The sequence below is a fragment of the Corythoichthys intestinalis genome, chromosome 20 (assembly GCF_030265065.1).
Source record: "Corythoichthys intestinalis isolate RoL2023-P3 chromosome 20, ASM3026506v1, whole genome shotgun sequence".
NCBI classification, from domain to species: Eukaryota; Metazoa; Chordata; class Actinopteri; order Syngnathiformes; family Syngnathidae; genus Corythoichthys; species Corythoichthys intestinalis.
This window is the reverse complement of record NC_080414.1, coordinates 1,149,437-1,176,333: the sequence shown is the minus strand read 5'-3', so window position 1 is coordinate 1,176,333 and position 26,897 is coordinate 1,149,437. Positions and strand designations below refer to the sequence as shown.

At 38.9% G+C, this 26,897-nt stretch overlaps 1 protein-coding gene across 3 annotated transcripts in view; it reads left to right on the top strand.

Moving 5' to 3' along the window:
• The window catches only part of LOC130908498 (RNA-binding Raly-like protein), an 83,368-nt gene that overhangs the window by 22,632 nt on the left and 33,839 nt on the right, over positions 1-26,897 (top strand). For all 3 annotated transcript variants that reach the window (XM_057823962.1, XM_057823960.1, XM_057823959.1), the window contains exon 2: positions 21,328-21,599. In XM_057823962.1, coding sequence (XP_057679945.1) covers positions 21,328-21,599 — 272 coding nt within the window. The remainder of the gene's footprint in view (positions 1-21,327; positions 21,600-26,897) is intronic.

The following is a 26,897-nucleotide window of genomic DNA, read 5'->3' as shown; positions in this document are numbered from 1 at the left end:
GTAGCGCCGCCTTATCACCACAAAGAGCTTTTTCCGTTGAAAATTTGTGAATAAATGTTTAAATCCCTGTATTCTTTATAGATATGGACGTAAAACAGTCTTGATTCTTGGTTAAAAGCACAAAAACCATGCAGTTAGCATTTATTTTACGTAAAAATGTCGCAGAATGATGCCAGTCCGTAGCAGTTAATTTCTCCCGTAGATTTTTTTCACGTTTCAAAATGCATGCATGGTACGAAAAATATAATAATGACCTTGAATCCTCAAACAAATCACTCCCGAGACAATCCAACCTGTTTGTATGCGGTACAGCTTTCGTACTTTTTCAACAGAAATCCGGCGTTAGATCGCTGCGTGTGTGTGTTTGCAAATAGCTCCTCTTGATGTAGGCGGGCCCCTACTTGAATGCGAGGTGCAGTGCATGACCGATCTGACCTGTCAATATATTATGAAGTCTATGCCTGTATCGATTTCACATTGAAAAAATGTGAAAATACTAAACACTTTTGCAAAGGTGTACCCGTGTCGGGCGACTAAGTCCTTCTCGCGGCACCGTGAGCGCATTTGATTTCTTTTCGGGAAAGAACAACCCTCATGAAATATTGATGTCGTCGGGCAAACAACGGGACGTGTAATTATCATCAAATGGCAGCTGCAATCAAGCTCCCGGTGCGCGCGCGCGCGCGTGCGTCCGTCCGTCTGTCGCCGCCCTCGAAAGGTTACGCATACGCTTTACGGCCGACGCTCTTAATTCTCCTCGACCTTTTTCCAAGCATCACCAAAAATATCAACGACGTCGATAATCTGGAAAAGGAAGTTATTGCCTCAACTTCTCATTTATTTCCTTTAGGTTTTTCATCATGACTGTGGTTTTGTTTTGTTTTTGACGGCGATAGACGTCCGATCATCCTTCTGCTGTGAATTGAAATGTGTTTGTCACCAGTCGACGTCCGATCCCATTGAAGTGGGAGGGATGGTAGGCTGGGTCTTGGCCAGGGGGAAAAAACTGTTTTTTTTTAACCATAGACTTCATTAAGATATTGATGGGTCACATCCGTCAAACTCTGCGCCATGCCTTTAAGTAGGGGGCCTGCCCACAGCAAGAGGAGTTATTCTCAAACACACGCACGCAGCGATCTAACACCGGATTTAGGTTGAAACCGTACCAAACAGGAAGGATTGGAATAGATTTGGGGGTTTTTTAGGGGTACTTAAAAGGTTAATTCCGATTCACGCGGATATTCGTGTTGCGTCGCCAGCGTAGGAACCGAACTAGTTCATTACCGGCGGACTGCCTGTACAGTCCGTGACAAAAGTCTTGTCGCTTATACATTTTGTAGAAACAATTGCTAATAAACTGACTTTTAATGATTCAGTTGGTTTCAGAAAGGAAAGCTAAGACCCTCCCCAAATGATGTTGAATGTACCAAAATAACGGCTGTCAAACGATTAAAATTATTAATCGAGTTAATTACAGCTTAAAAATTAATTAATCGTAATTAATCGCAATTCAAACCATCTCTAAAATATGCCATATTTATCTGTAAATTATTGTTGGAATGGAAAGATAAGACACAAGATGGATATATACATTCAACATACGGTACATAAGGACTGTATTTGTTTATTATAACAAAAAATCAACAAGATGGCATTAACATTATTAACATTCTGTTACAGCGATCCATGGATAGAACGACTTGTAGTTCTTAAAAGATAAATGTTAGTACAAGTTATAGAAATTTTATATTAAAACCCCTCTTAATGTTTTCGTTTTAATAAAATTTGTAAAATTTTCAATCAAAAAATAAACTAGTAGCCCGCTATTGTTGGTGTCAATAATTACGCAATGCTCATGGGTGCTTAAGCCCATGAAATCAGTCACACCCAAGCGCCAGCAGAGGGCAACAAAATACCAAAAAACACAAGTAACATGTTGTCATTGCACTGTGCTGTCATTTTAATCTGTTTGAGCGGGGCATGTGCGTTGATTGCGTCAAATATTTTAACGTGCCCGTTAACGCGATAATTTTGACAGCCCTAACAAAAATATATTTGTTTGACTAAAAAAAGATTAATCATTTAATGAAGACATAAAGGTCAAATTTTGGCAAGACAAAAGTTTTGTCGCCTACAGAAAGTAGTGTGAAAATTGAACAAAAAATGTACTTCAAAGACAAAAATATGTTACATAGCATAAGCCAATTAAGTAGTGGTGCTGTGAGATCCAAATTTAATATTTTGTATGACTTCCATGGGCTTCGGAAAGGATTCATACAATTTATTCATGAAGTCATCAGGAACATCAAAGAAAGCAGTCTTGCACGCCGTCCAGAGTTCATCTACATTTTTGGGTTTCCTCCTCCATGCTTCCTCTTTCATCCCGTTCATGTCTGGTGACTGGGCTGGCCAGTCCTGGAGGATCTTGATCTTCTTTGCCTCGAGGAACTTTGAGGTAGAGATTGAAGTATGCGATGCAGCTGCAGAATTTGTCCCTTTTTATCGTTAGGAATGTAAGAGGCACCTAAGCTTTGTTGATATTTCAGACTATTTATGTTGCCTTCCACCCTGGAGATCTCTCACACACCCCCATACTGGATGTAACGCAGACCATGATTTTGCCACCACCAAACTTCACAGTTTTCTGAGTGAATCTCGGATCCATGCAGGCTCCAGTAGGTCTCCTGCACTATTTATGGCAACTGTGGTGTAATTCAATGGAAGATTCATCTGAAAAATCCACCTTTTGCCAATTTTCCAGCATCCATCTTTTTGGCAGGCTGTGGGGCTTGGCAAATGCCACACGGTTTTTTAATTGTCTGCACCCTGAGAGATCAAAAGTCTGAAATATCAACAAATCTTAGCTGCCTCTTACATTCCTAACCATAAAAAGGGACAAATTCTGCAGCAGGAAGATGGTGCATCGCATACTTCAATCTCTACCTCAAAGTTCCTCAAGGCAAGGAAGATCAAGATCCTCCAGGACTGGCCAACCCAGTCACCAGACATGAACATCATTGAGCATATCTGGGGTAGGATGAAAGAGGAAGCATGGAAGACGAAACCCAAGCATGTTGATGAACTCAGGCATACAATCCTTGCCGAACCACATGGATGCAGTCGTTCAAGCCCATGGAAGTCATACAAAATATTAAATTTGGATCTCACAGCACCACTACTATGTTATATAACATATTTTTGTATTTGAAGTACATTTTTTGTTCAATTTTCCCACTACTTTCTGTAGGCGACAAAACTTTTGTCTTGCCAAAATTTGACCTTTATGTCTTCATTAAATGAATTTTTTTTTTTTTCAGTGAAACATATATTTTTGTACATTCAACATCATTTGGGAGGATCTTAGCTTTCATTTGAGCCATTTCTGAAACTAATTGAATAATTAAAAGTCAGGTTATTAGCAGTTGTTTACCACAAAATGGATAAGCGACAAGACTTTTGTCAGGGACTGTATAGAGTATTTATTCTAGTAATCCTTTTTTAGGTACGTATCTCCAATGCTTTAGGTATACATATTTAATGTAAATGTATGCATCTCGGGAATCTTATTTTAATCTTATTTTATTTTAAAAAAATATTCATACTGGAAAACAAAAATGCATTTTTTTAATGCAAATGTATTATACATGTATATTTTAAAATATTGATATGACGAGCTGTCGCAGGTGGCCGTGGCCGACTTTAGGAGCCGGCAGCAGCGTGAAAAGTAGCTCATTCGGGTTGATTTTAGTCTAGTCGAGTCTATTCGCTCGCGCGTGATTTGCCTAACAGGATGAGACATCACCTGGGAAAATTTCCAGTATGACAAAGATTTCTGCTCCGCGTGACGAGAGCCGGCACGCCACGCGGCCTGTAGCCGCGCACGCTACAAAAAAAACGACGCGGCGCTTCGTCACGAGCCTGTCAATCTTCGGCACGCAATGCCAGGGGGTTACAGTGATCCCTCGTTTATTGCGGTTAATGGGGACCGACACCACGCGCGCAAAAATTGAAAATCCATGAAGTAGAGGTGGAGCTTATTTAATTTTTTTTTTTTTTTTTTGGTGTGTTTAATGTATTAAGATTTAACAGCACTGGAAAGAGATACAAACAGTGCTGGCCCAAAGTATTGAAGTCATTATCATTTTACATTAAACTCCAAAAATGGGCCAGACAAAAGTATTGGTACTAGAGGCATGCGAAATTTCCGATTCTTAGATTATTCACAATTCGGCCGTGGAAGATTCGAGAACGATTCACAAATATCCAAATTCCGATCATTGAATTATACACTACCAGGTAAAGCGGAAGTAAAACACAGTCAGCGCAGTCTTTGGGACACAATGAGGAACGGACTGAGAGTAAATATCACGTTCAACTTATTTAACAACTAACTTATAAAAAAACAATCGTACCTGACTGCGGCTGACAGCTGCTCCAAACAACGCCCAGTTGCTAGTTGCTACAAACATACGGCTACAGTAGATATTATATATATGTAGAACTAGATGCAAAATGACAGATGACGTCGGTGTCAGAATATGTATTATTGAACAGAGATGCCAAATGACAGACTTTCCGGCGTAAGTGAACAGCCGCCATCTTAAAGCAGTAGACCTCTCTAGAAGGCTCTGTTGTAGCAAACCTAATTAACTTTTTATCTAAAATACTCCTAAATCGGCAGAATCTTGTCTTGAATCTATCTTTAAATGATGAAATAGTTTAAAAACTTTGACAAAAGTAGACAGAAGGGAAATTATGGAATAACTGGAGCAATTTTAACAACTGTAACAGTTGATTCACAACATTAAATTAATTGAATGTAGTTTAAAGCTGCTGATACAGAATGGCGACTTGAGTTTTTTTTAGGGCTGTCAAAATTATCGCGTTAACGGGCGTTAATGAATTTTTTAAATTAATCACGTTAAAATATTTGACGCAATTAACGCACTTGCCCAGCTCAGATAGATTTAAATGACAGTAGAGTGAAAGGCCCACTTGTTAATTGTGTTTTGCGGAGTTTTGCTGCCCTCTGCTGGCGCTTGGGTGCGACTGATTTTATAGTGTAAGTAATTATTGACATCAACAATGGCGGGCTACTAGTTTATTTTTTGATTGAAAATTTTACAAATTTTATTCAAACGAAAACATAGAGGGGTTTTAATATAAAATTTCTTTAACTTGCACTAACATTTGTCAGAAAGAACTACAAGTCTTTCTATACATGGATCACTTTAACAGAATGTTAATAATGTTAATGCCATCTTGTTGATTTATTGTTATAATAAACAAATACAGTCCTTCTGTACCGCATGTTGAATATATAAATCCATCTTGCGTCTTATCTTTCCATTCCAACAATAATTTACAGAAAAATATGGCATATTATATAGATGGTTTGAATTGCGATTAATTGCGATTAATTACGATTAATTAATTTTTAAGCTGTAATTAACTCGATTAAAAAATTTAATCGTTTGACAGCCCTAGTTTTTTTATTTACTGTTATTTTTGTATATTTGTTTACTGTTATATGTTAACTTGATACTGAAATAGTAGTTTGGTTTAGCCTGAGAGGATTTTTGAACAATTTTGGAACTAATGTACAAAACATTAAAAAAAAACAACAACAAAAAGGACGGGGTGCATCAATAATCGTTTTATAATCAAATCGGAGCCTCTGAGTCGTAATCGAATCATTAGGTGCCCAAAGATTCCCAGCTCTAATTAGTACCCTTTGAAAAATCATGTGATGCTTCTCTAATTTGTGTAATTAACAGCACCAGTTACTTACATGTGGTGACAATATTTAAATCACACTTGCAGCCAGTTAAAATGGATTAAAGTTGACTCATCCTCCATCCTGTGTCCTTTTGTGTACCACATTGCTTTGGAAGTAATATCTTCATTTACTTTGCTTTCAATGAAAAAACACAACAGAGAATTGGGGGGGGGGGGGGGGGGTGAAATCATTATCATTTTACACAAAACTCCAAAAATGAGCCGGACAAAAGTATTGGCACCCTCAGCCTAATACTCGGTAGCAACACCTTTAGACTAAATAACTGAACAACCGCTTCCGGTGTCCATCAATGAGTTTCTTCCAATGCTCTGCTGGAATTTTAGACCATTCTTCTTTGGCCAACTGCTCCAAGTCTCTGAGATTTGAAGGGTGCCATTTTCAGATCTCTCCACGGGTGTTCTATGGGATTAGGGTCTGGACTCATTTCTGGCCACTTTAGAAGTTTCCAGTGCTTTCTGAAGTGTGTTTTGGGTCACTGTCCTGCTGGAAGACCCATGACCTCTGAGGGAGACCTGGCTTTCTCACACTGGGCCCTGCAAAATTTGTTGGTTGTCTTCAGACTTCATAATGCCATGCACATGGTCAAGCAATCCAGTGCCAGAGGTAGCAAAGCAACCACAAAACATCAAGGAACCTCCACCATGTTTGACTGTAGGGACCGTGTTCTTTTCTTTGAAGACCTCGTTTTTTTTTTTCCTGGAAACTCTATGTTGATGCCTTTTCCCAAAAAGCTCTACTTTTGTCTCATCTGACCAAAACGTTTTTGGTCTTCTCAGGTAAGTTTTGGCCAACTCCAGCCTGGCTTTTTTTATGTCTCTGGGTCAGAAGTGAGGTCTTCCTGGGCATCCTACCATAGAGTCCCTTTTCATTCAGACGCCAACGGATATCACGGGTTGACACTGTTGTACCCTCGGACGGCGGGACAGCTTGAACTTGTTTGGATGTTAGTCAAGGTTCTTTATCCACCATGCGAACAATCTTTCGTTGAAATCTCTTGTCCATTTTTGTTTTCCGTCCACATCTAGGGAGGTTAGCCACAGTGGCGTGGGCTTTACACTTATGGATGACACTGCGCACAGTAGACACAGGAACATTCAGGTCTTTGGAGATGGACATGTAGCCTTGAGATTGCCCATGCTTCCTCACAATTTTGCTTCTCAAGTCCTCAGACAGTTCTTTGGTCTTCTTTCTTTTTTCCATGGTCAGTGTGGTGCACACAAGCACACAGGACAGAGGTTGAGTCAACTTTAATCCATTTTAACTGGCTGCAAGTGTGATTTAGTTTTTACCACCACCTGTTATGTGCCACAGGTAAGTAACAGTTGCTGTTAATTACACAAATTAGAGAAGCATCACATGATTTTTGAAAGGGTGCCAATACTATTGTCCGGCCCATTTCAAGTTTTGTGTCAAATGATAATGATTTAATTTTTTCTCCCATTCTCTTTTGTGTTTTTTCATTGCGAGCAAAATGAATGAAGATATTACTACCAAAGCATTTGCAATATTTTCTGGGAGAAATTGACCATTAGCTGACAGAATTGCAGAGGTGCCAATTAGAGGTGTGCAAAATTTCCGATTCTTAGATTATTCGCGATTCGGCCGTGGAAGATTCGAGAACGATTCACAAACATCCATATTCCAATTATTGAAATATGCCAAGTAAAGCAGAAGTACAACACACTCAGCGCGCCGCGCGGTCTTCGGTGCACAATTAGGGACGGAGCGAGAGTAGCTAAACATCATGCTTCTCATTACCCGGCCCCTCGGGTAACGCCAATGCTCAACTCACGGCTCTAGCTCAACTCAAGCCACGAGATAAAAAAACAACATACCTGACTGTTGCCGAAAAGCTGCTACAAAGTACATCCACATTATGTTACGGTAGATATCATTTATATAGGACTAGATGCAATATAGATTCGATATCGTTAGCAGCACATCTACAAAAAGCTAGATGCTGGTGTTAGTAATCGGCCGCCATCTTAAAGCAGTACACTTCCCTGCAAGGCTGTTGTAGCGAACCTTCCAAGCGAACCTAATTAACTTTTTATCTAAAATACTCCTAAATCGGTAAAATATTGACTTGAATCTATCTTTAAAATAGTTTTAAAACTTTCACATGTTGAAAGTAGACAAAAGAGAAATTATGGAATAACAGGAGCAATTTTAACAACTTTAACGGTTGATTCACAACATTAAAATAATTGAAAGTAGTTTAAAGCTGCTGATACAGAATAGGGACTGGAGTTTTTTATTTACTGTTATTTTTGTATATTTGTTTACTGCTATATGTTAACTTGATACTGAAATAGTAGTTTGGTTTAGCCTGAGAGTATTTTTGAACAATTTTGGAACTAATGTACAAAACAATTTAAAAAAAAAAAAAAAAAAAAAAAAAGGGAGGGGGGTGCATCAATAATCGTTTTATAATCGAATCGGAGCTTCTGAATCGTAATCGTAATCGAATCGTTAGGTGCCCAAAGATTCCCAGCTCTAGTGCCAATACTTTTGACCAACACTGTAAATTAGCTGCGCCTCTACTTCGCAGATTTCAATTATCGAGGGGGGCTGTCCCCATTAACCGAGAAAAACAAGGGATCACTGTAATTTTATTTCATCTTTACATTTGCGAAAAAATACGTATGCTACTGTGCTGCTTCTGCTTACACTGGATAGTTTTAGGTTGCAGCACTACTTGACATGTTTAACATTTGTGGCAGGTTACTTTAATGTCCATCCAAAAATCTTCCTTTCGGGTATCATTTTTCACTAAATAATTCAAAATGTGTGATATCTAAATATAAAATGGTACTATTGTGAAAAGATTTTTTGAAAGCAGCTGAACGGGACGGCAGCTCCGTCTTTGTGCCCCATCCATCACGGGCGCTATCTGGCGTCACGACATCGGTCATCCGACATCCACCTTATTTAGCATGGGCGCATCCATCAAAGCGCCATGAGCGTTATTTACCGTCAGCCCCGCGCGGATGACTGCCGTGCTAGCGGATGAAAGGCCGTGCCTTGATTTATAACATTTTCGCTATGTTAGGATTGTTTTAGGACGCGCAATATATGAGCCTAGATACACTAATCAGACAATTTCATTTCAATATTGTATTTTTAGAAGTGTTTTTGTCTTCCACTATTAAAATAAAAAAAAGTATATGAAGCATAGACTAAACAGGGGGCCTGCATTGTTGGCGAGGCCGTCAAAGCTGACCTAGTGGAATCACAGAGCTTTTTTTGTTGAAAATTCTTGTGAATAAATGCTTAAATCCCTGAATTCTTTATAGATATGAACGTAAAAAAGTCTCCATTCTTGGTTAAAAGCAAAAAAAAAAAAAACATGCTGTTAGCATTTGTTTTACATAAATATGTCAAAGTACAATGCTAGTCGGTTAGTAAATGTAGCTAGCAGCCGCCTGATGTAAACAGAGCTTTTCGGGTGAAAATTGTTGTGAATAAATGCTTAAATCCCTGAATTCTTTACAGATAGGGCCATAAAACAGTCTCGATTCTTGGTTAAAAGCAAAAAAAAAAAAACCACATGCAGTTAGCATTTGTTTTACGTAAATATGTCAAAGTACAATGCTAGTCCGTTAGTGAATGTAGCTGGCGGCCGCCTAATGTAAACAGAGCTTTTCCGGTGAAAATTCTTGTGAATAAATGCTTAAATCCCTGACTTCTTTATAGATATGGACGTGAAACAGTTTCGATTCTTGATTAAAAGCAAAAAAAAAACATGCAGTTAGCATTTTTTAACGTAAACATGTAGAAGTACAATGCTAGTCGGTTAGTAAATGTAGCTAGCAGCCGCCTGATGTAAACAGAGCTTTTCGGGTGAAAATTCTTGTAAATAAATGCTTAAATCCCTGAATTCTTTATAGATATGGACGTAAAATAGTCTCGATTCTTGGTTAAAAGCAAAAAAAAAACATGCTGTTAGCATTTGTTTTATGTAAATATGTCAAAGTACAATGCTAGTCTGTTAGTAAATGTAGCTAGCAGCCGCCTGATGTAAACAGAGCTTTTCCGGTGAAAATTCTTGTGAATAAATGCTTAAATCCCTGAATTCTTTACAGATATGGCCATAAAACAGTCTCGATTCTTGGTTAAAAGCAAGAAAAAAAAAAAAAAAAACACATGCAGTTAGCATTTGTTTTACGTAAATATATCGAAGTACAATGCTAGCCTGTTAGTGAATGTAGCTGGCGGCCGCCTAATGTAAACAGAGCTTTTCCGGTGAAAATTCTTGTGAATAAATGCTTAAATCCCTGAATTCTTTATAGATATGGACATAAAACAGTCTCGATTCTTGGTTAAAAGCAAAAAAAAAAAAACATGCAGTTAGCATTTGTTTACGTAAATATGTCGAAGTACAATGCTAGTCTGAATAAATAGTCTGAATATTGAATAATAGTCTGAATAAATGCTTAAATCCCTGAATTCTTTATAGATATGGAAGTAAAACAGTTTCGATTCTTGGTTAAAAGCAAAAAAAAAAAAACATGCAGTTAGCATTTTTTTAATGTAAATATGTAGAAGTACAATGCTAGCCTGTTAGTGAATGTAGCTAGCGGCCGCCTGATGTAAACAGCTTTCCGGTGAAACTTCTTGATGGACGTAAGAGAGTCTCTTAGTTAAAAGCAAGAAAAAATGTGCAGGTAGCTTTTATTTTACGTAAATATTGCGAAGTAGGATACCAATGCTGTAGCGGCTCATTTCTCCCACTGGTTTTTTTCACGTTTCAAAATGCACGCATGGTATGAAAAATATAAAAATGAACTTGAATCCTCAAACAAATCACTCCAGAAACAATCCTTTCTGTTTATATGCGGTTCAGCTTTCATACTTTTTCAGCCTAAATCCGGTGTTAGATTGCTGCATGTGACCGACTGCGAATAAATGAAGCGGAGTTTTAAACGATGAAGGCGTGACGCAGTGAATGGGGAATGTGTATACAATATAACATAATACATTATGAAGTCTATGGCTAATGCTAACTCATTGGCGGCCACTGATGACAAATCGAACCGGTCGGTACAATCGATCGATTGGAATAGAAAACGATAACACTTTGCAAAGGACCTGGAAAATCTGTTTACGCAAAGCCTGACGCCACCCTCGACGCCAACGCTTTGATCTCCCGTCGACCTCTTCTCGCGTGGCGTCGCTTCAAAAAGCGCTTTCGCCCCCCCTTTAGCGTTTGACGGATCGGCTTCAAAACGCCGACGGCGCTCTATTTTTACTTTTTGTTACCTCTGCCAAGGAGGTCACGCCATCAGCGGTGTGGATTGATTTTTTAAAAAAATAAATGTTTGTTAAAACCTTCAAGTCTGCAGTTTTTGATATATCGACGTGCTTGTTTGATGGCGAAGATCTATTTTTAACGTGGCGTTTAGACAGATCATTTTTCAGGCATTGATTTGAATGTTAAAACAAACAAAAAATATTAATACTGCCATTGGGGTAGAAGATCTCACATAAACTCTTTCAGTGTCATTGACAATAATGAGTTTATCACTGGTAGACGTCCAATCCATTTGAAGTGGGAGGGACGGCAGCCAACAAAGGAATCGATTTCTGTTCCACCCGGACTGCGAAAGAACAAGTATTGACAAATATCCCCGTCAGGCTATTTTCCGCCACCGCCCACGCGCGGCGACCGGGTTGCCGTGGTTACAATAATAACAGGAGCTTTCAGAGGCCAGCGCTGTGATTTCTGCCAATGACGGCGTGACGAGAGCGGGTCCTTGATGTGAACATTTTGCTGGCGGGACGCAGCATTTAATTGTGTCTTTATATTCCCCCGAGCGGCAAAAATTGGCGACGGATCCTGTTGATTCAAATAGGAAACAACCGGGGAAAATGTTGCTAATTGCGGTCAGTTGGGAAGCAAATGACCTAAGATTCTTTAGCCGCCGAGGACGCTAACCCGTAGCGTAGCCGCTCGGGGCCGCTTCATAGCGTGTTTGAAAAATGTCAGCTTTCATTTGGATTCTAGCCATCTTTTAAAATTTGCTCAAAAAACTGAATTTTACATCTGAACATTGGATTACAGTGTTATTTTTATTTCCCCTTTAACTGGAAAACAATCGTTTGAAAATCATTTTTTTAAGTATTTTAAGATTTTGTGATCTAATCTTTGTCAAAATCACACAGATGAAAAAACAGTGCTTTAACTAAAAGCACCCAAACATTTACAGGTTTTCATATTTTAATAGTATGCAAGCAATGACAGAAGAGGAAAAATAACTAGGTGCACCATCACAATTAAATATTTTGTGGCAGCAATAACGTCAACCAGACGCTTCCTGTTTCTGCAGATCAATCTGGCACATCGATCAGGACTAATCTTGGCCCGTTCTTCCCGACAAAGCTGCTGTAGTTCAGTCAGATTCCTGGGATGTCTGGCATGAATTGCTGTCTTTAGGTCATGCCATAGCATCTCAAGTCTGGACTTTGACTTAGCGACTCCAGAATGTGTATTTTGTTCTGCTGAAACCATTCAGAAGTATTTTGGGATCATTGTCTTGTTGCAACATCCAGCTTCAACTGTCTGACAGACGGCCTCAGGTTTTCCTGCAAAACTTTTGAATTCATTCTTCCATTAATGATTGCAAGTTGTCCAGGCCCTGAGGCAGCAAAACAGCCCCAAATCACGATGCTCCCTCCACCATGCTTCACGGTGGGGATGAGGTGTTGATGTTCCATTTTTCCTCCACACATGACGTTGTGTGTTACTCCCAAACAATTCAACTTTGGTTTTATCAGTCCACAAAACATTTTGCCAAAACTTCAGTGGAGTGCCTAAGTGCCTTTTTGCGAACATTAAACGAGCAACAGACAGCAGTTGCTTCCTCTGTGGAGTCCTCCCATGAACACCATTCTTGGCCATATAGTTGATGTGTGCACAGATATTACACTGTGCCAGTGATTTCTGTAAGTCTTTAGCAGACACTGACTCTTGGCGTCATCTTTGGTGGATGGCCACTCCCTGGGAGAGAAGCAACAGTGCCAAACTCTCTCTATTTGTAGACAACTCTGACTGTCGACTGATGAACATCCAGACTTTTAGAGATGGTTTTGTATCCTTTCCCAGCACATCAGACAATGCTTCTCATTTCTGAACAGGTGTGTGTTTTATAGTGGGCAGGGCAGCTTTAAACCACTCATCAGTGATTGGTCTTACACCTCACTAAAATTAGTTTCCATTGCTCTTTAAGGGGCCATTTACATGGTGACTCTCCGAGAATACGAAAAATTTGAAATTTGCATTTATATGGGCCCGTCTCCATTCGAACAATGTCGCAATTCCGCATGAAAACAATGTTGTATTCATGTCAGGCCCTAGGGGGCAGTGCAGATTTACCATGCCACAGTGAATGATGCACCCCACTGGAGTTCCTCAGCCCGGAAAAAAATATGCCCGTCCACTCAAAGCAATGGCATTTTTCTTTTGTTCGAAAAGGCACAAAATCGGAAACATTCAACATATTTATTTTAAAAAATATTATTAAAACAGTAAATTAACGCCAACATTCCGCCATATTTGCTGTTTTTAATGTTTAGTAGCACCGCTGCGCCCGCCCAATGTGACGTGTACGAGTGCTGATGTTATCGGCGCGGTCTTGTGCTGCAGGAGCCTTGGATATGCATGCGGAGCAAGCCCCCCTCAATCCCCTGCAATCGAATTCTTCCACTTTGGAGGCAGGATTCAGAATTTTTCGTCTTCGCCGACACCATATGCACGCGAGGCCACTCCGCAACACAGTCATTGATTGCGTCTTCGTGTCGCAGAGTCGCCATGTAAACTGCCCCTAAGTCTCCTTAGGCTGAGGGTTCGCTTATCGTTCCCCTTCTGTCATTTTTTGCATGCTATCCGCCTTAAAATATGAAAACCTATAGATGTTTGGGTGGTTATAGTTAAAGCAGATGCTGTATTTTCATCTGTGTGATTTTGACAAAGATCGGCTCACATTTGATGGGGATTTTATGCAGAAATGTGAGAAATTCCAAAAGGTTCTGATACTTTTTCATACCACTGTATATGAACTTAGCCATCAAAATGCAAAACTAATGGTAAATTGGTCAAAGACATCCTTTGTGGCAGCCTTAATGTAAACGTTTCTCTGCCAAATGTGAAATAAGCTGGCATTAACATCATGAATGAAAAAATGCAACTCGGCCACAACGAGGCGCTCGAAAGCTTGCCAAGGCAAGCGAGCATTTTGAGGCACCATTGTAAATTTTTCTATTTCCCTTGACACTTGAGATAGAAAAGAATCCATTAGAAAGTGAGTCATCGCTATAGTAACAAGCGCGTGAAGCATTCCCCGCCGAGCTCAAGTGTGTTTTTCATCCGGCGCCCGCTCGGGACGCAGGTGAGGCACGAGCTCATCCCTCGAAGATGATTGTTTCCCCCTCTCTCCGGAGTCGTCATTTGTCCGAGATCGGGCGCTTTGGCGACAATCGCGTCGAGTGGCGCGACGCCGTCCGACACCTGCCGCTCTCCGCGCCCAGCAAATTGGATTAAGAGCACCCGAGGGATCAATCTATCCGGCTCTTTGACCGGATTAGACTGGGGCGGCCGCATCCGAGCCGTCGCGAAAGCGACTCAAGTGGCGGCGTTTTGCTGAAATGCTAATTCAAGCTAAAAGCAAATAAATGTTGCTTTTGCTCATGTTTTGTGACAAATCTTTGGAAATGAGTTAGGAGACATCCAATCCATTTAAACAGCAACGTACGTTCATTCGCCGCCAACTAGTGTCACAGCTGTCAATGAAGCTATAAATTAGTCCGAATAGTCGAGTCATCGGATTAGGAACATTAAACGGTCGCAGAATAAATTTTAGGAGATGTAAAACAAAGGCTTGCTAAGGTAGCACTTTTAAAAGACGTTAAATGTGAATACAAAATAAAATTACCAAGTGTTTTTTTCCAAACGATGCAGGATCGAACTTTTACTTCACAAGAGCAAGACATGCTTTTAAAAATTAATTAAAATACCTGAGCTTAGCCTCAGTGTTTAAAAAAAAAAAAAAGATCAGTCCTACAAAAGAACAATTGGCTAACCTGCATAGCAAAACTCTGTTAGCTTAAATGCTGTAAAATGCTAACTTTTTTTTTTTTTTTTTTTTACAATTCTCTTAAATCATTCGAACACATACTCCAACAGAAAACTGCAAAATACACCTCTAAACTAAATTACAAACAATCATATTAGCTCAAACAACAGGGAGCAGCTGGATTCAGCCATGTTAGATGAGTTATTCACTGTTGCCACTAGTGGGCAGTGTATTCACCCAAATCAATAAAACCAAATGTAAACACTTTCAAAACATTACAACGCCACTCTAATAAAAGGTATCCTCGAAGCAGAACATTTTTTGTAATCGAATTACTCGGAGTTAATCGATGCAGCACTGCTGCCATACCTCCCACTTAAAACCGACTGGACGTTTAGCGCCGTCAATCGTATCCACTGAACCATTTGTGACCTATTTTCCCTCCAGTTGCCAAAGCACTAGCACTTTTTTTTTTTTTTTTTTTTTTTTTTTTTTTTGCCAAGTGGCATTTTTTTGCCATGTGGCAAAATGGATTTTGCCATGTGGCATTTATTTTTTGCCATGTGGCTTTTTTTTTTTTTTTTGCCATGTGACAAAATTGATTTTGCCATGTGTCTTGTTTTTTTTTTTTTGATTGCGTGCATAGCCGTCAATGGCAAAGCTTGAGTTGGGTGCCAGTTGAATGTCAATGCGCTGCAATAGAAAGTGTATGGTCAAAAATCACAGCCACACCTGTTTTTCTGCCATTTAAAATGAAGGGAAAATGTGGACGTCACCAATGGCATGGACGTGCATGGCCGTGCATGGTCTGCAAAACTGCCATATACCCCCAAAAATTGCCACATACCCCCCCCAAAAAATGCCATATGCCAAAATCCATTTAGCCACATACCAAAAAAAAATGCCATATGGCAAAATCCTTTTTGCCGCATGGCAAAAAAGTGCCACATGGCAAAGAATAAATGCCGCATGGCAAAATCCATTTTCCCACATGGCAAAGAATAAATGCCACATGGCAAAAAAAAATGCCACATGGAAAAATCAATTTTGCCACTTGGCAAAAAAAATGCCAAATGGCAAAATCCATTTTGCCGCATGGCAAAAAAATGCCACATGGAAAAGAATAAATGCCACAGGGCAAAATCAATTTTGCCACATTGCAAATCCTACTTTTGGTTCTCCCTGTCTCTCCCATATAGGCTGAAATTTTGCACTTTTGTTAACCACCAAATATGATTTACTACTAGGGGTGTGTATTGCCTCATATCTGGCAATATGATTCACAGGTCATGAGTCACAAGTCATGATTTGATTCGATCCCGATTAATCCCGATACTACATTTGAGGACAATGATTGTGACATTTGTATATCACTTTAGAAAAAAAAACGAATCAAAATGGACATATATATATACTGTATATAACAATTTATTCCTGAAACCTCATCCAGCACTAAGTAAAAGTGTTTTTGTTTTATGTTTGAACAACATCACATTTTCACTTTTTTTTTTTTTTTTTTTTTTGGTGCAAAACTGTTTTATTGCATGATTCTAAATACCTCATGCCTCGGTTTTTGCAGTCAAAGCCAAAATGAACCCAAATTTCAGAGTTATAAAAAGGACTAATACAAGCAACCACTAGAGGGCAACGTGCATAACTCTCTACTCAGATTAGTCTAATGTTGTTAGTTCAGCAGACTGCTGCGCACTGCTATCTACTGGACAGGAGTAGAAGTGCAGCCACTGAATTGTTTCTTCCCAACAAAAACACACGCGTAAGAATCGATACAGATGAATTTTAAATGGATATGAGAATTGCGTGACGTAATATCACAATATATCTCAGAATAGATATTAACACCCCTACTTAGTACCAGTTTTGTTTTTGGCTGCCATTTTAATTTTCGTCTTAGTTTTCATCTTTTGTACAATAATACTTATTAGTCTTAGTCATATTTTAGTCATTTCAAAATGTGTTTGTCTTCGTCTAGTTTTAATTAACATTAACTCAAGATTTCCGTCTGTAAAATTCGAAAGTTTCACTCCAAAAACAAGTAAAAGGTTTCCAATGAACATTGGCAGAGGCGCAAATATTGTAGCATCTACAAATCTGTTACGTGATAATACACACTCAGCAGGAAAAGAGTTAGCTACATTATTTTTAATTAGTTAGACCCGGCCAGACACCACGAACTGTATGTAAAAAAAAAAAAAAAAAAAAAAAAAAAGGTTGTCCAAGAGTTAAGGGAGACGCTCGCCGTTAGCAATAGCCAAACGTGAATGCTATGCTAACGCTACGAGTTACATTTAGCACTCAGCACAGACCTTTTAAGGCTGAAACAACATTGCATACTCTTTCTTGCCGAGATAAGAAGACAAATTATACCGTGTGTGTCTCAAAACAAGCAATGGGAAGACTGGAGAGGACACTAGACTAGTGGGTGAGTCGGGGGGGTCGCAGCACGTCACATGAGCGACACAACCAGGCAGGCTAACTACACATAAAAAATCATACGTTAACATGCGCCGAAAACTATGGCACATTTTCGTCTTGTCAGACGAAAACTGGCATTTGTGTTGTTAGTTTTAGTCTCCCAAGATAAGTTTTTGGCTCGTTTTCATCTCGTCACCGTCATGAAAAAATTGTTCGTCGACGAAATATGTTCATTATAGTCATCGTTGACGAAAACAACACTGCTTAGTACCATTTTTGGAATATAAGACGCTACGTGAACCTAGCGTTTTATAGTCCTGTGCGTCTTATGTATGAAAACTTTGTCTTTTAGAAAATGATGGCTGCAGCTTATAGTCCAAAAATGATGTTTAATTTCTTACATTTTCCTATCCCATTTAAAAAACTTCCCCCCAGAGTCATTCCTTACAAGGCCGTGAAAAACACAATAAATGACCTTTTACCCACTAGGGAATAGTTTAAAAATGTCATTTTGTTTTCTTTTCCATCTTGATTGATCAAAATGCTTTGAATTGGTTTGATTTTGAAGCTGCAGATGGAGCAAATGCGTCCTTTGTCCCGGCGAGCAGATGCGCTACGCTAGCTGAGTGGTCGCAAATGATTGGGGGGGATCGATACCGAGCGCTTCGTCCTTGTCCGTAAAGTCCATAAATCAGACAGGTGAACAACGAGTTGTTAAAAGGCATCGGCAGAAAAAACGCGGCTCGCTAATGCGCCTCGTTCTTTTTCGTCTCCTTGACATCAGCTCCGCCTTTTGTCCTTTGCCGCGTGACCGGCACGCAACATTTCTGGAAAAAAAGGCTGTACTTTCTTTCTCACTTTTCTCTACTACAGTGTATTCGTTTTTTTTTTTTTTTTAATGACGAGACTGGAGCTAGCAGTTACGCTTGTGCACAGTGTGGCTTTCGCGCACGCTAGAGTTAGCTCGGCTGGCTGGCGGGCGGGCGGGCGCGCGCGAAGATCAAAGCGTCCAGTCGTGCGCGAAAATGTCCATCAAAGATATTCTCGGAACGGATCAACGCATTTCCTCAGGAAAATGACTGCATTCCATATATACTGTACATTATGGGTGGCCATTATTTTCATAGTAGTTTTCCTTGTTTTTTAATTTTAATTACATTTAAAAACATGAATAATTATCATTTTTTATTTGAATAAAATGTAAATTCGTATATAGAAGTAAGAAAAATGGTACGAATGAAGGTACATATATATTTAAAATTGAAAAATATTACAAAAATTGGAAAATACAAAATTATTGAAGACATTTGTTTAATATGAAAAGGAGGAATTTATGTTCAACAAAATGTTGTAACATGTACAGTATTTATGTAAATTGTTATTTTCTCTTTTTTTCAATGTTAGCATTTCTCATCTTTATTTTCCATTTAATATTCTACATTTTGTAAATCAGTTTTAACACTACTTTATGTGGTTAGAGTGTTGGTCAAAAGTATTGGCACCTCTGCAATTCTGTCAGATAATGCTCAATTTCTCCCAGAAAATGATGGCAAATACAAATGCTTTAGTAGTAATATCTTCGTTGATTATGCTCGCAATGAAAAAACAGACAGAATTGAAGGGGTGCCAATACTTTTGGCCAGCACTGTATGTATTCCTCCAATGCTTGTTGAATATATGTTTAGTGAAATGCAGGCTTCAAGGGGTTAAACATGGATTCATTCTGTGGTTGTCCTTGACATTTTGTGACAACATTGACAACGACGCCCACTCTGAAGCTAATTGCTAAACAGCACTCGCCATCGAGGATCACAGTGCCGACGTGACCAATGAGAGGTGAAGGATTACTTTGCGTGCTCACATGCTAGGGAGAGAGCGTCGCGCTGTCTTTATTCCCCTTCTTTTCATGTCATTTATTCCGTCCGGTCCGGTCGTTTATTTGTAGCCTCCAGCGAGCTGGCAAAACGCCAACGAATGACGAGTTCCCCAACATCTCTTTTGTAAAAAAAGAGCGGGTGAAAAAGCATTCTCAGATTGCAACCTGCTTTTAAAATGACCATCTAGCGCTAAGAGTAGAGTTCTCACGATACTAAAATATCGCTTAGATATTTTACTTACTACTACTACTACCAATGTTTATTCGCCCCTTCCCAGTAAAAATGAATTGGACGACTAGCGCCGTCAATTGCAGCTAATGCACGTACATGCGCCAAAACTACTTTTGGATGCAAATGGAGGTCTACAGGTGGCTTTTCCCTCTTTTGACGTTTTTGTTCGCCCGCGCTTTATGCTAATGTTAACGCGCGTGGCGTGCGATGACTTAATAGCGGACAAAAAGTCTGAATAAAAAGCGACGAGCAAATGAGACGGGCCGGAGCCCGCGGGGACCATTAGGCACGCCGCGACGCAGCTAAGCGGGACCGCAAAGTGCTCCCGCTGACAGTTAGCGTGCTCGCTAATGGCGGGCAAAACTGTTGTGACACGCGGCCCAAAATCTCCCGCTCACTCGCAGCTAGCCCGGCTGCTATTAGCATTTTAGCGGCAGCGGATTGTGCCTGAGGTGAAGCCGGTAGCTGCGGTGCGGGCTTTTAAAAACAAAAGGCTGTCGGGGTAAATTTAGGGAAAACTGCTATATCCCGTTTGGGGCGCGGGGAGGGAATTGTGGTGTGTTGGAAAAATACAAATGCTACTTGCATGCTGTACAAAATGTTGAATGAACATGCTAGCTCTGTTTCATCTGAGAGTTGCCTATGGTGGACAATTTCGGTCACTTGTTATATGGGGCTTTGCCTGCAAAGGCCCAGATAGTGAAATTCCTCAACCTTATTATTTATTTCTTCCTTAATCATCTCATTCTCCGCGTTTTTTCGGTGCGCGGCCCGAGCCGTTTGACCGATCGGCACCGTTTGGAATTTTCGTGCGACACAGGGACTTTTTTGAATGAACCCGAAGATTATTTTGTCTGCCCGTTAATGCTGATTTTTATTTATTTATTTCTCAAAAAGCTATTAGTCCTACAATTTTTGACCAAATCGCATCATCTGGACATCAAAATTTCTGGGACGGTGAGGGGCATAAAGATTTTGAAAAAATTTACAGTTCCCTGGAACTTTGCCAAAAACTTCATTCATCCATTTTTTTTTTTAATCATTTCAGGGACATCCAAATTTCCCATTCACTTCCAATGGGATTTACTTTGGTTAATGCCATTGACGGCCATATATGTTGATTCTATTGATGCCAATGTACTCAGATTCTATTGATGCCAATGCACTCGGATTGCACTGACACGAATGCAAGTCGTTCATTTTCAGTTGCAAAAAACAAATGTCCCCAAATCAACAGGAAATGACCAGATATGACCAGGACACGGCCCCCAAATGAGCTGATACGACCAGGACACGCCCCCCCAAATGTCCCCAAATGAGCTGATATGACCAGAACACCCCCCCAAATGACCTGAAATGACCAGGACACGCTCCCCAAATGAGCTGATATGACCAGGACCCCCACCCCAAACGACCTGAAATGACCAGGACATGCTCCCCAAATGTCCCAAAAATGACCCGATATGACCAGGACACGCCCCCCTCCAAAAGTCCCCAAATGACCGGGTATGACCAGGACACGCCCCCAAATGTCCCCAAATGACCGGATATGACCAGGACACGGCCCCCAAAAGTCCCCAAATGAACTGATATGACCAGGACACGCTCCCCAAATGTCCCCAAATCAACCTGGGCGAGGCCAAGATATGTATCACCCCAGAGCAAAGCCCCATAGTAATTTCTCCAGAAATTGCAGTTTCTAGTTAATTTTAGGATGCTTCCAGGTCATTTCCTGTGGATTAATTTATGCACGTTTCGGCTTGGGGCCCAAAGGTTGGCATTTTTTTCCCCATTTGAAATGAATGGGATCATTTCAAATTCAGTTTACATTGATGTTTTTGTCCAGTTTTGGCGGAACCTATGTTTGACGCCAAAAGACGGCGGTACATAAACAGTTGCTTTGTTCACGTGGCAGGACGGACGGCGGAAGGATGACCGGCAAAACCCAAACGAGCAACGTGACCAACAAGAATGACCCCCGCTCGCTCAACTCTCGCGTCTTCATCGGCAACCTCAACACGGCCATCGTCAAGAAGACGGACATTGAGGCGCTCTTCGCCAAGTACGGCAAGATCGCCGGCTGCTCCGTGCACAAGGGCTACGCCTTCGTGCAGTACGTCAACGAGCGCAACGCCCGCGCCGCCGTGGCCGGCGAGTACGCGCGCGTCATCGCCGGACAGCCTCTCGGTGAGTACGTCCGAAAAGAACGGGACGCTCGTGTGTTCGGAAGTGACGGGGCGTGTGACCTGTACACACGCGGCCGTGTCTATTATTAGGTCCAAAATAATGGGCTACGTTCGTTATGCGGTCAAAAGTAATGGGACGCATGGCCATCAGGGTTTCTACAGGTATCTGCAAATCTCATGTCATGCTTTTTTTTATGCCCATGCACAGCTGCATACCGTATTGGCCCGAATGTAAACGGCCCTGATTATAAGACGACCCCCTCTTTTTCAAGACTCAAGTTTGAAAAAAGACTTTTTGAACACCAAATTAATTTTTATACAGAAAATAATTACAGAACATCCGAAATAAATGATTATAACAGTATATTTGAGAGAAAAAGCATGTTATTTTGCCTCATTCAAATCTTAATATCTGAACATTTAAATATGTAAACTAAAGTGCAATCACATTCGTAAATGAATGGCTTCTGGTTTTTGAAATCTAAATAAACCAATCTATTGTGATAAAACAACAAAATTGCAATAACTGCATTAACCGTCGAAGTGAGGTTTTACTTCTAACTGTTGTCTTAAAACAAATCTGAATAAGGAAAAACATTGTAATAAAATAATGCAAACTGGTTAAACTTGAGAGTAGCTGAGATCTGTCGTGGCGGAACTTTACTGAAGTTCCGCATTCGCTTCATTGATATCTGGCGCCATCTAGCGTTGTGAATGGGTATAATGTCTATACCCCGAGTATAAGACGACGCCCACTTTTTCAGTCTTATTTCAATGCAAAAAACACGGACATATATTCGGGCCAATACGGTAGTTTCACACACACACACACACAAAGTGTATTGTACCTGAATGTAAGAATAATTAGTTACTTGGCAAAGTAACTGGTGTTACCTTTCATGTCCCCCGAGCCCCCCCCCAGGGAAAAAAAAAAAAAAAGTAATCTTTGCCATGTTTGGAAGTCATTTAATGTTGTGAATCAACCGTTAAAGTTGTTAAAATTGCTCCCGTTTCTGCATTAGTTCCCTTATGTCTACTTTTGACAAGATTTTTCCCATTTAGGGGTATTTTAGATAAAAGTTACTTAGGTTCGCTAGGAAGGTTCACTACCACAGAGCCTTTCTGAGAAGTCTACTGCTTTAAAATGGCGGCTGTTTACCATCGCCGCCAAGTCTGTCATTTCGCATCTAGTTCTATATGCATGTGACATCTAGGCGTACGTAGATTTTAGGCTGTTGGCTACTGTCAGGAAATAGATAATGGAGCCACCTAGCCTAGCATCGCGTTTTCAACAGTGTCACAACAAACACTTCGCTCTCAGTGTCTCTGACTTTTCTCGCGTCATTCAACCAACGTAGGAATGCACATTGTCTCGTTAGCGAAACGGTGACAAAATCCGAACGGAGAAAAAAAAAACGTAATGCACGAAAAACCTACAGATTTTGAACACATTTAAAAATTAGGGCTGTCAAAATTATCGCGTTAACGGGCGGTAATGAATTTGTTTAAATTAATCACGTTAAAATATTTGACACATTTTACGCACATGCCCCGCTCAAACAGATTAAAAATGACAGCACAGTGTCATGTCCACTTGTTACTTGTGTTTTTTGGTGTTTTGTCACCCTCTGCTGGCGCTTGGGTGCGACTGATTTTATGGGTTTATTTTTTGTTTGAAAATGTTACAAATTTTATTAAAACGAAAACATTTAGTGGTTTTAATATAACATTTCTATAACTTGTGCTAAAATTTATCCTTTAAGAACTACAAGTCTTTCTATCCATGGATCGCTTTAACAGAATGTTAATGCCATCTTGTTGATTTATTGTTATAATAAACAAATACAGTACTTATGTACAGTATGTTGAATGTATATATCCGTCTTGTGTCTTATCTTTCTATTCCAACAATAATTTACAGAAAAATATGGGATATTTTATAGATGGTTTGAATTGCAATTAATTACTATTAATTATTTTTTTAGGCTTTGATTAACTCGATTACAAATTTTAATCGTTTGACAGCCGTATTAAAAATTAAGTACAAATTAAGCCGAAACCGTACAACTTGACAGGTATGTAGATGTGAGTAACACAGCTAACGCTTGTACAGTAGCTATGGGGTCGTTACAGAGTGAGAAAGCGTGTTACATTAGAAGTTGCAGCAAAAATGAGTTTCGTTTTGTAATGTCACCAATGTAAGGGCATTAGTTCCAGCACTGGACACCCGGTGGTATTCCCCATGTGGTCAAAAGTAACACTCCGCAAGGCCGTCTTTATTTGGTGCTCCAAAGTCATGTTCATTGTTTGTTGAAATATTTTTACAATACAAAATGGCCAAGTATCACAGGTAGTATCACAAGTGGAACTCAATCCGTTTATGAATCCTAATTAATCCACAACAACATGCAGATGTGACCGTCAAGATAGCCGTCGTGGGAGATAATACCGCTTTAATGAAACGTTTTGGGAGAGGAGGCGGAGAACCGTGGCGGAGGTCAACTCTTCGAGACCGAACGCTCCCGAGGCTCGTTTGTCTTCGCCGCGTTAATTGGAAAAGCGGCAGCTCGGGATCACCGGCGGCACACCGTGCTTAATTGTCAATTAAGGGCGACGCGGCTGTCAGGTTACAAAGGGAGACGCTTTTCGCCAAAAGTATCGGGATGCGTCAAGTCATGAAGTCTGTTGGAATTGGGGGAGATTTTTTTTTCCTCCCTCCTCCCCAACAAGGATGTAAGGACGTAGATTTGTGTCTTCTTGCCTTATCATGCTTTTATAGCTTTACAGCATTGGTGTAGTCACTTGTCACTCAAAAATATCTGACCAATAGTGCGAGGTGAGCATTTGTGTCAAAATTGTCCTATCAAAAAAAAAAAAGGTAGTTCAAAACTTTTTGCACTTCAAAAAAGTGACACACAAATAAAAGAAATAATCATTTCAAATAAAACTATTCCCCAAAAAAAAAATAGGGGAGGGCAATTTTATTTTTCAAATGTTTTTTTTTCTTTGATTGAAATTTTTTTTTTTTTTTGATTGAAGCAACTTTTTTTGGGAGTGAATGATTTAGACACAAATGTCCTACCTATAATATGCCCAAAACACAAAAAGAATTGCTTCCATCAAAGAAAGCATTTTCAAGTGTTCAAATGCAAATCTTTGAGTCACAAATATTTTTTCGCATTCAAAAAACTTTTTTCGATGATTGAATTTTTTCTTTTTTTGAAGTGATTTTTCTTTTGAAAATTTTTTTTTTTTTTTATTTGCAGCAAATTATTTTTTGATTCAGTAGTAAAGACAAATGTCTTAGCCAAAAGTTGGCCCAAACGCAAAACTTACTTAAATCAAAAAGTTTTCAATAAAAAAAACTTGACTTTAATCCCCTCAAAAACATTTAAAAGAAAAATAGTTTTCAAATGCAAATTTTTGAGTCTCAAGTATTTTTTTGCATTCAAAACCTTTTTTCTATGATTGAAATTTTTCTTTTTTTGAAGTGATTTTTCTTTTGAAAATATTTTTTTGTTTGCAGCAAATTATTTTTTTATTTAATTGTAAAGACACAAAGGTCTTAGCCAAAATGTGGCCCAGACGCAAAATTTACTTCAATCAAAAAAGTTGTTTCAATCAAAAAAAAAACTTGACTTCAATCCGCAAAAACAATTTCAAAGAAAAATTGTTTTCAAATGCAAATTTTTGATTCTCAAATATTTTTTCGCATTCAAAAACTTTTTTCGATGATTGAAATGTTCTTTTTTTGAAGTGATTTTTCTTTTGAAAATATTTTTTTGTTTGCAGCGAATAATATTTTGATTCAATTGTAAAGACACAAATGTATTAGCCAAAATGTGGCCCAAACGCAAAACTTACTTCAATCAAAAAAGTTGTTTCAATCAAAAAAAAAAAAAACGACTGCAATCCCCACAAAATTCAAAGAAAAATAGTTTTCAAACGCTTTTTTTAGCTCTAAATTTATTTTCGCATTCAAACACGCATTTTTTTTGATTGAAGTGCCTTTTTTGTCGCCCAAACACAAATCCAAAAAGTTGTTTAAATCAAAAAAAAAAAAAAAAAAAATGAAAGAAAAAGTTTTCAAGTGCATTTTTTTAGTTCTTAATTTATTTTTGCATTCAAACCAATTTTTTTTTTAATTGGACGTTACTTTTTTATTGAAAATATATATTTTGATTGAAGCAACTTATTCTTTGACCTTTTTTTTTTTATTTTAAGTTACTTTTTTTATTGAAAATATATATTTTGATTGAAGCAACTTATTCTTTGATCGAATAATAAAGAGTCTCCAAAATGTGGCCCAAACGCAAGACAGCATTGCTTCAATCCAAAAAGTTGTTTCAATAAAAAAAAAAAAAAAAAAACTTCAATCGAAAACAAAACTGAATTTTTTTAAAAATTGTTTTTAAATGCATTTTTTTAAGTTCAAAATTTCTTTTTCCAAACACATTTTTTAAATTGAAAATATATATTTTGATTGAAGCAACTTATTTTTTGATTGAATAATAAGGACACAAATGTCCTAGCCAAAATGTGGCCCAAACGCAAACATTACTTCAATCAAAAAAGTTGTTTCAATCAAAAAAAATTTCAATTAAAAAAAAAAGTTTTCGAATGCATCTTTTTTGCATTCAAACACATTTTTTTTAATTGAAGTGACTTTTTTTAATTGAAAACATATATTTTGATTGAACCAACTTATTTTTTGATTGAATAATAAAGACACAAATATCCTAGCCAAAATGTGGCCCGAACGCAAAACAACATTACTTCAATCAAAAATGTTGTTTCAATCAACAAAAGAAAAATGACTTTAATCAGAAAACACTCAAAGAAAAATAGTTTTCAAATGCATTTTTTGAGTTCTAAATTTATTTTTGCATTCAAACACATTTTTTAAAATTGAAAATAGATATATATTTTGATTGAAGCGACTTTTTTTTTTTTTTTTTTTTTTGGATTGAATAATAAAGACACAAATTTACCTCCATAAGGATGCTGTTACAGTATCTACATTTGCCCCACGTCCCCCCAAAAATCTATGAATAAGCCACAGGGTTGAAATGAAGAAGGGGGAAAAAAGTACTCAGAAACTGACGGTAATTGGTCAAACGGCCAGTCAGTCAGCCTTAGAGAAGTAAACTTTCTCTGCCCGCTCTTTCCAGGAAGACTTTCCGCAAGATGTCATCCTGCGCTTAAGGGCACGTTTGTCCAGCAGTGAGGTCGCCACCCACCGTCGTTGGGTGCGTTTTATACTTTGTGAGGTCGGCGCTAGCTAAAAACTGAGCAGAAA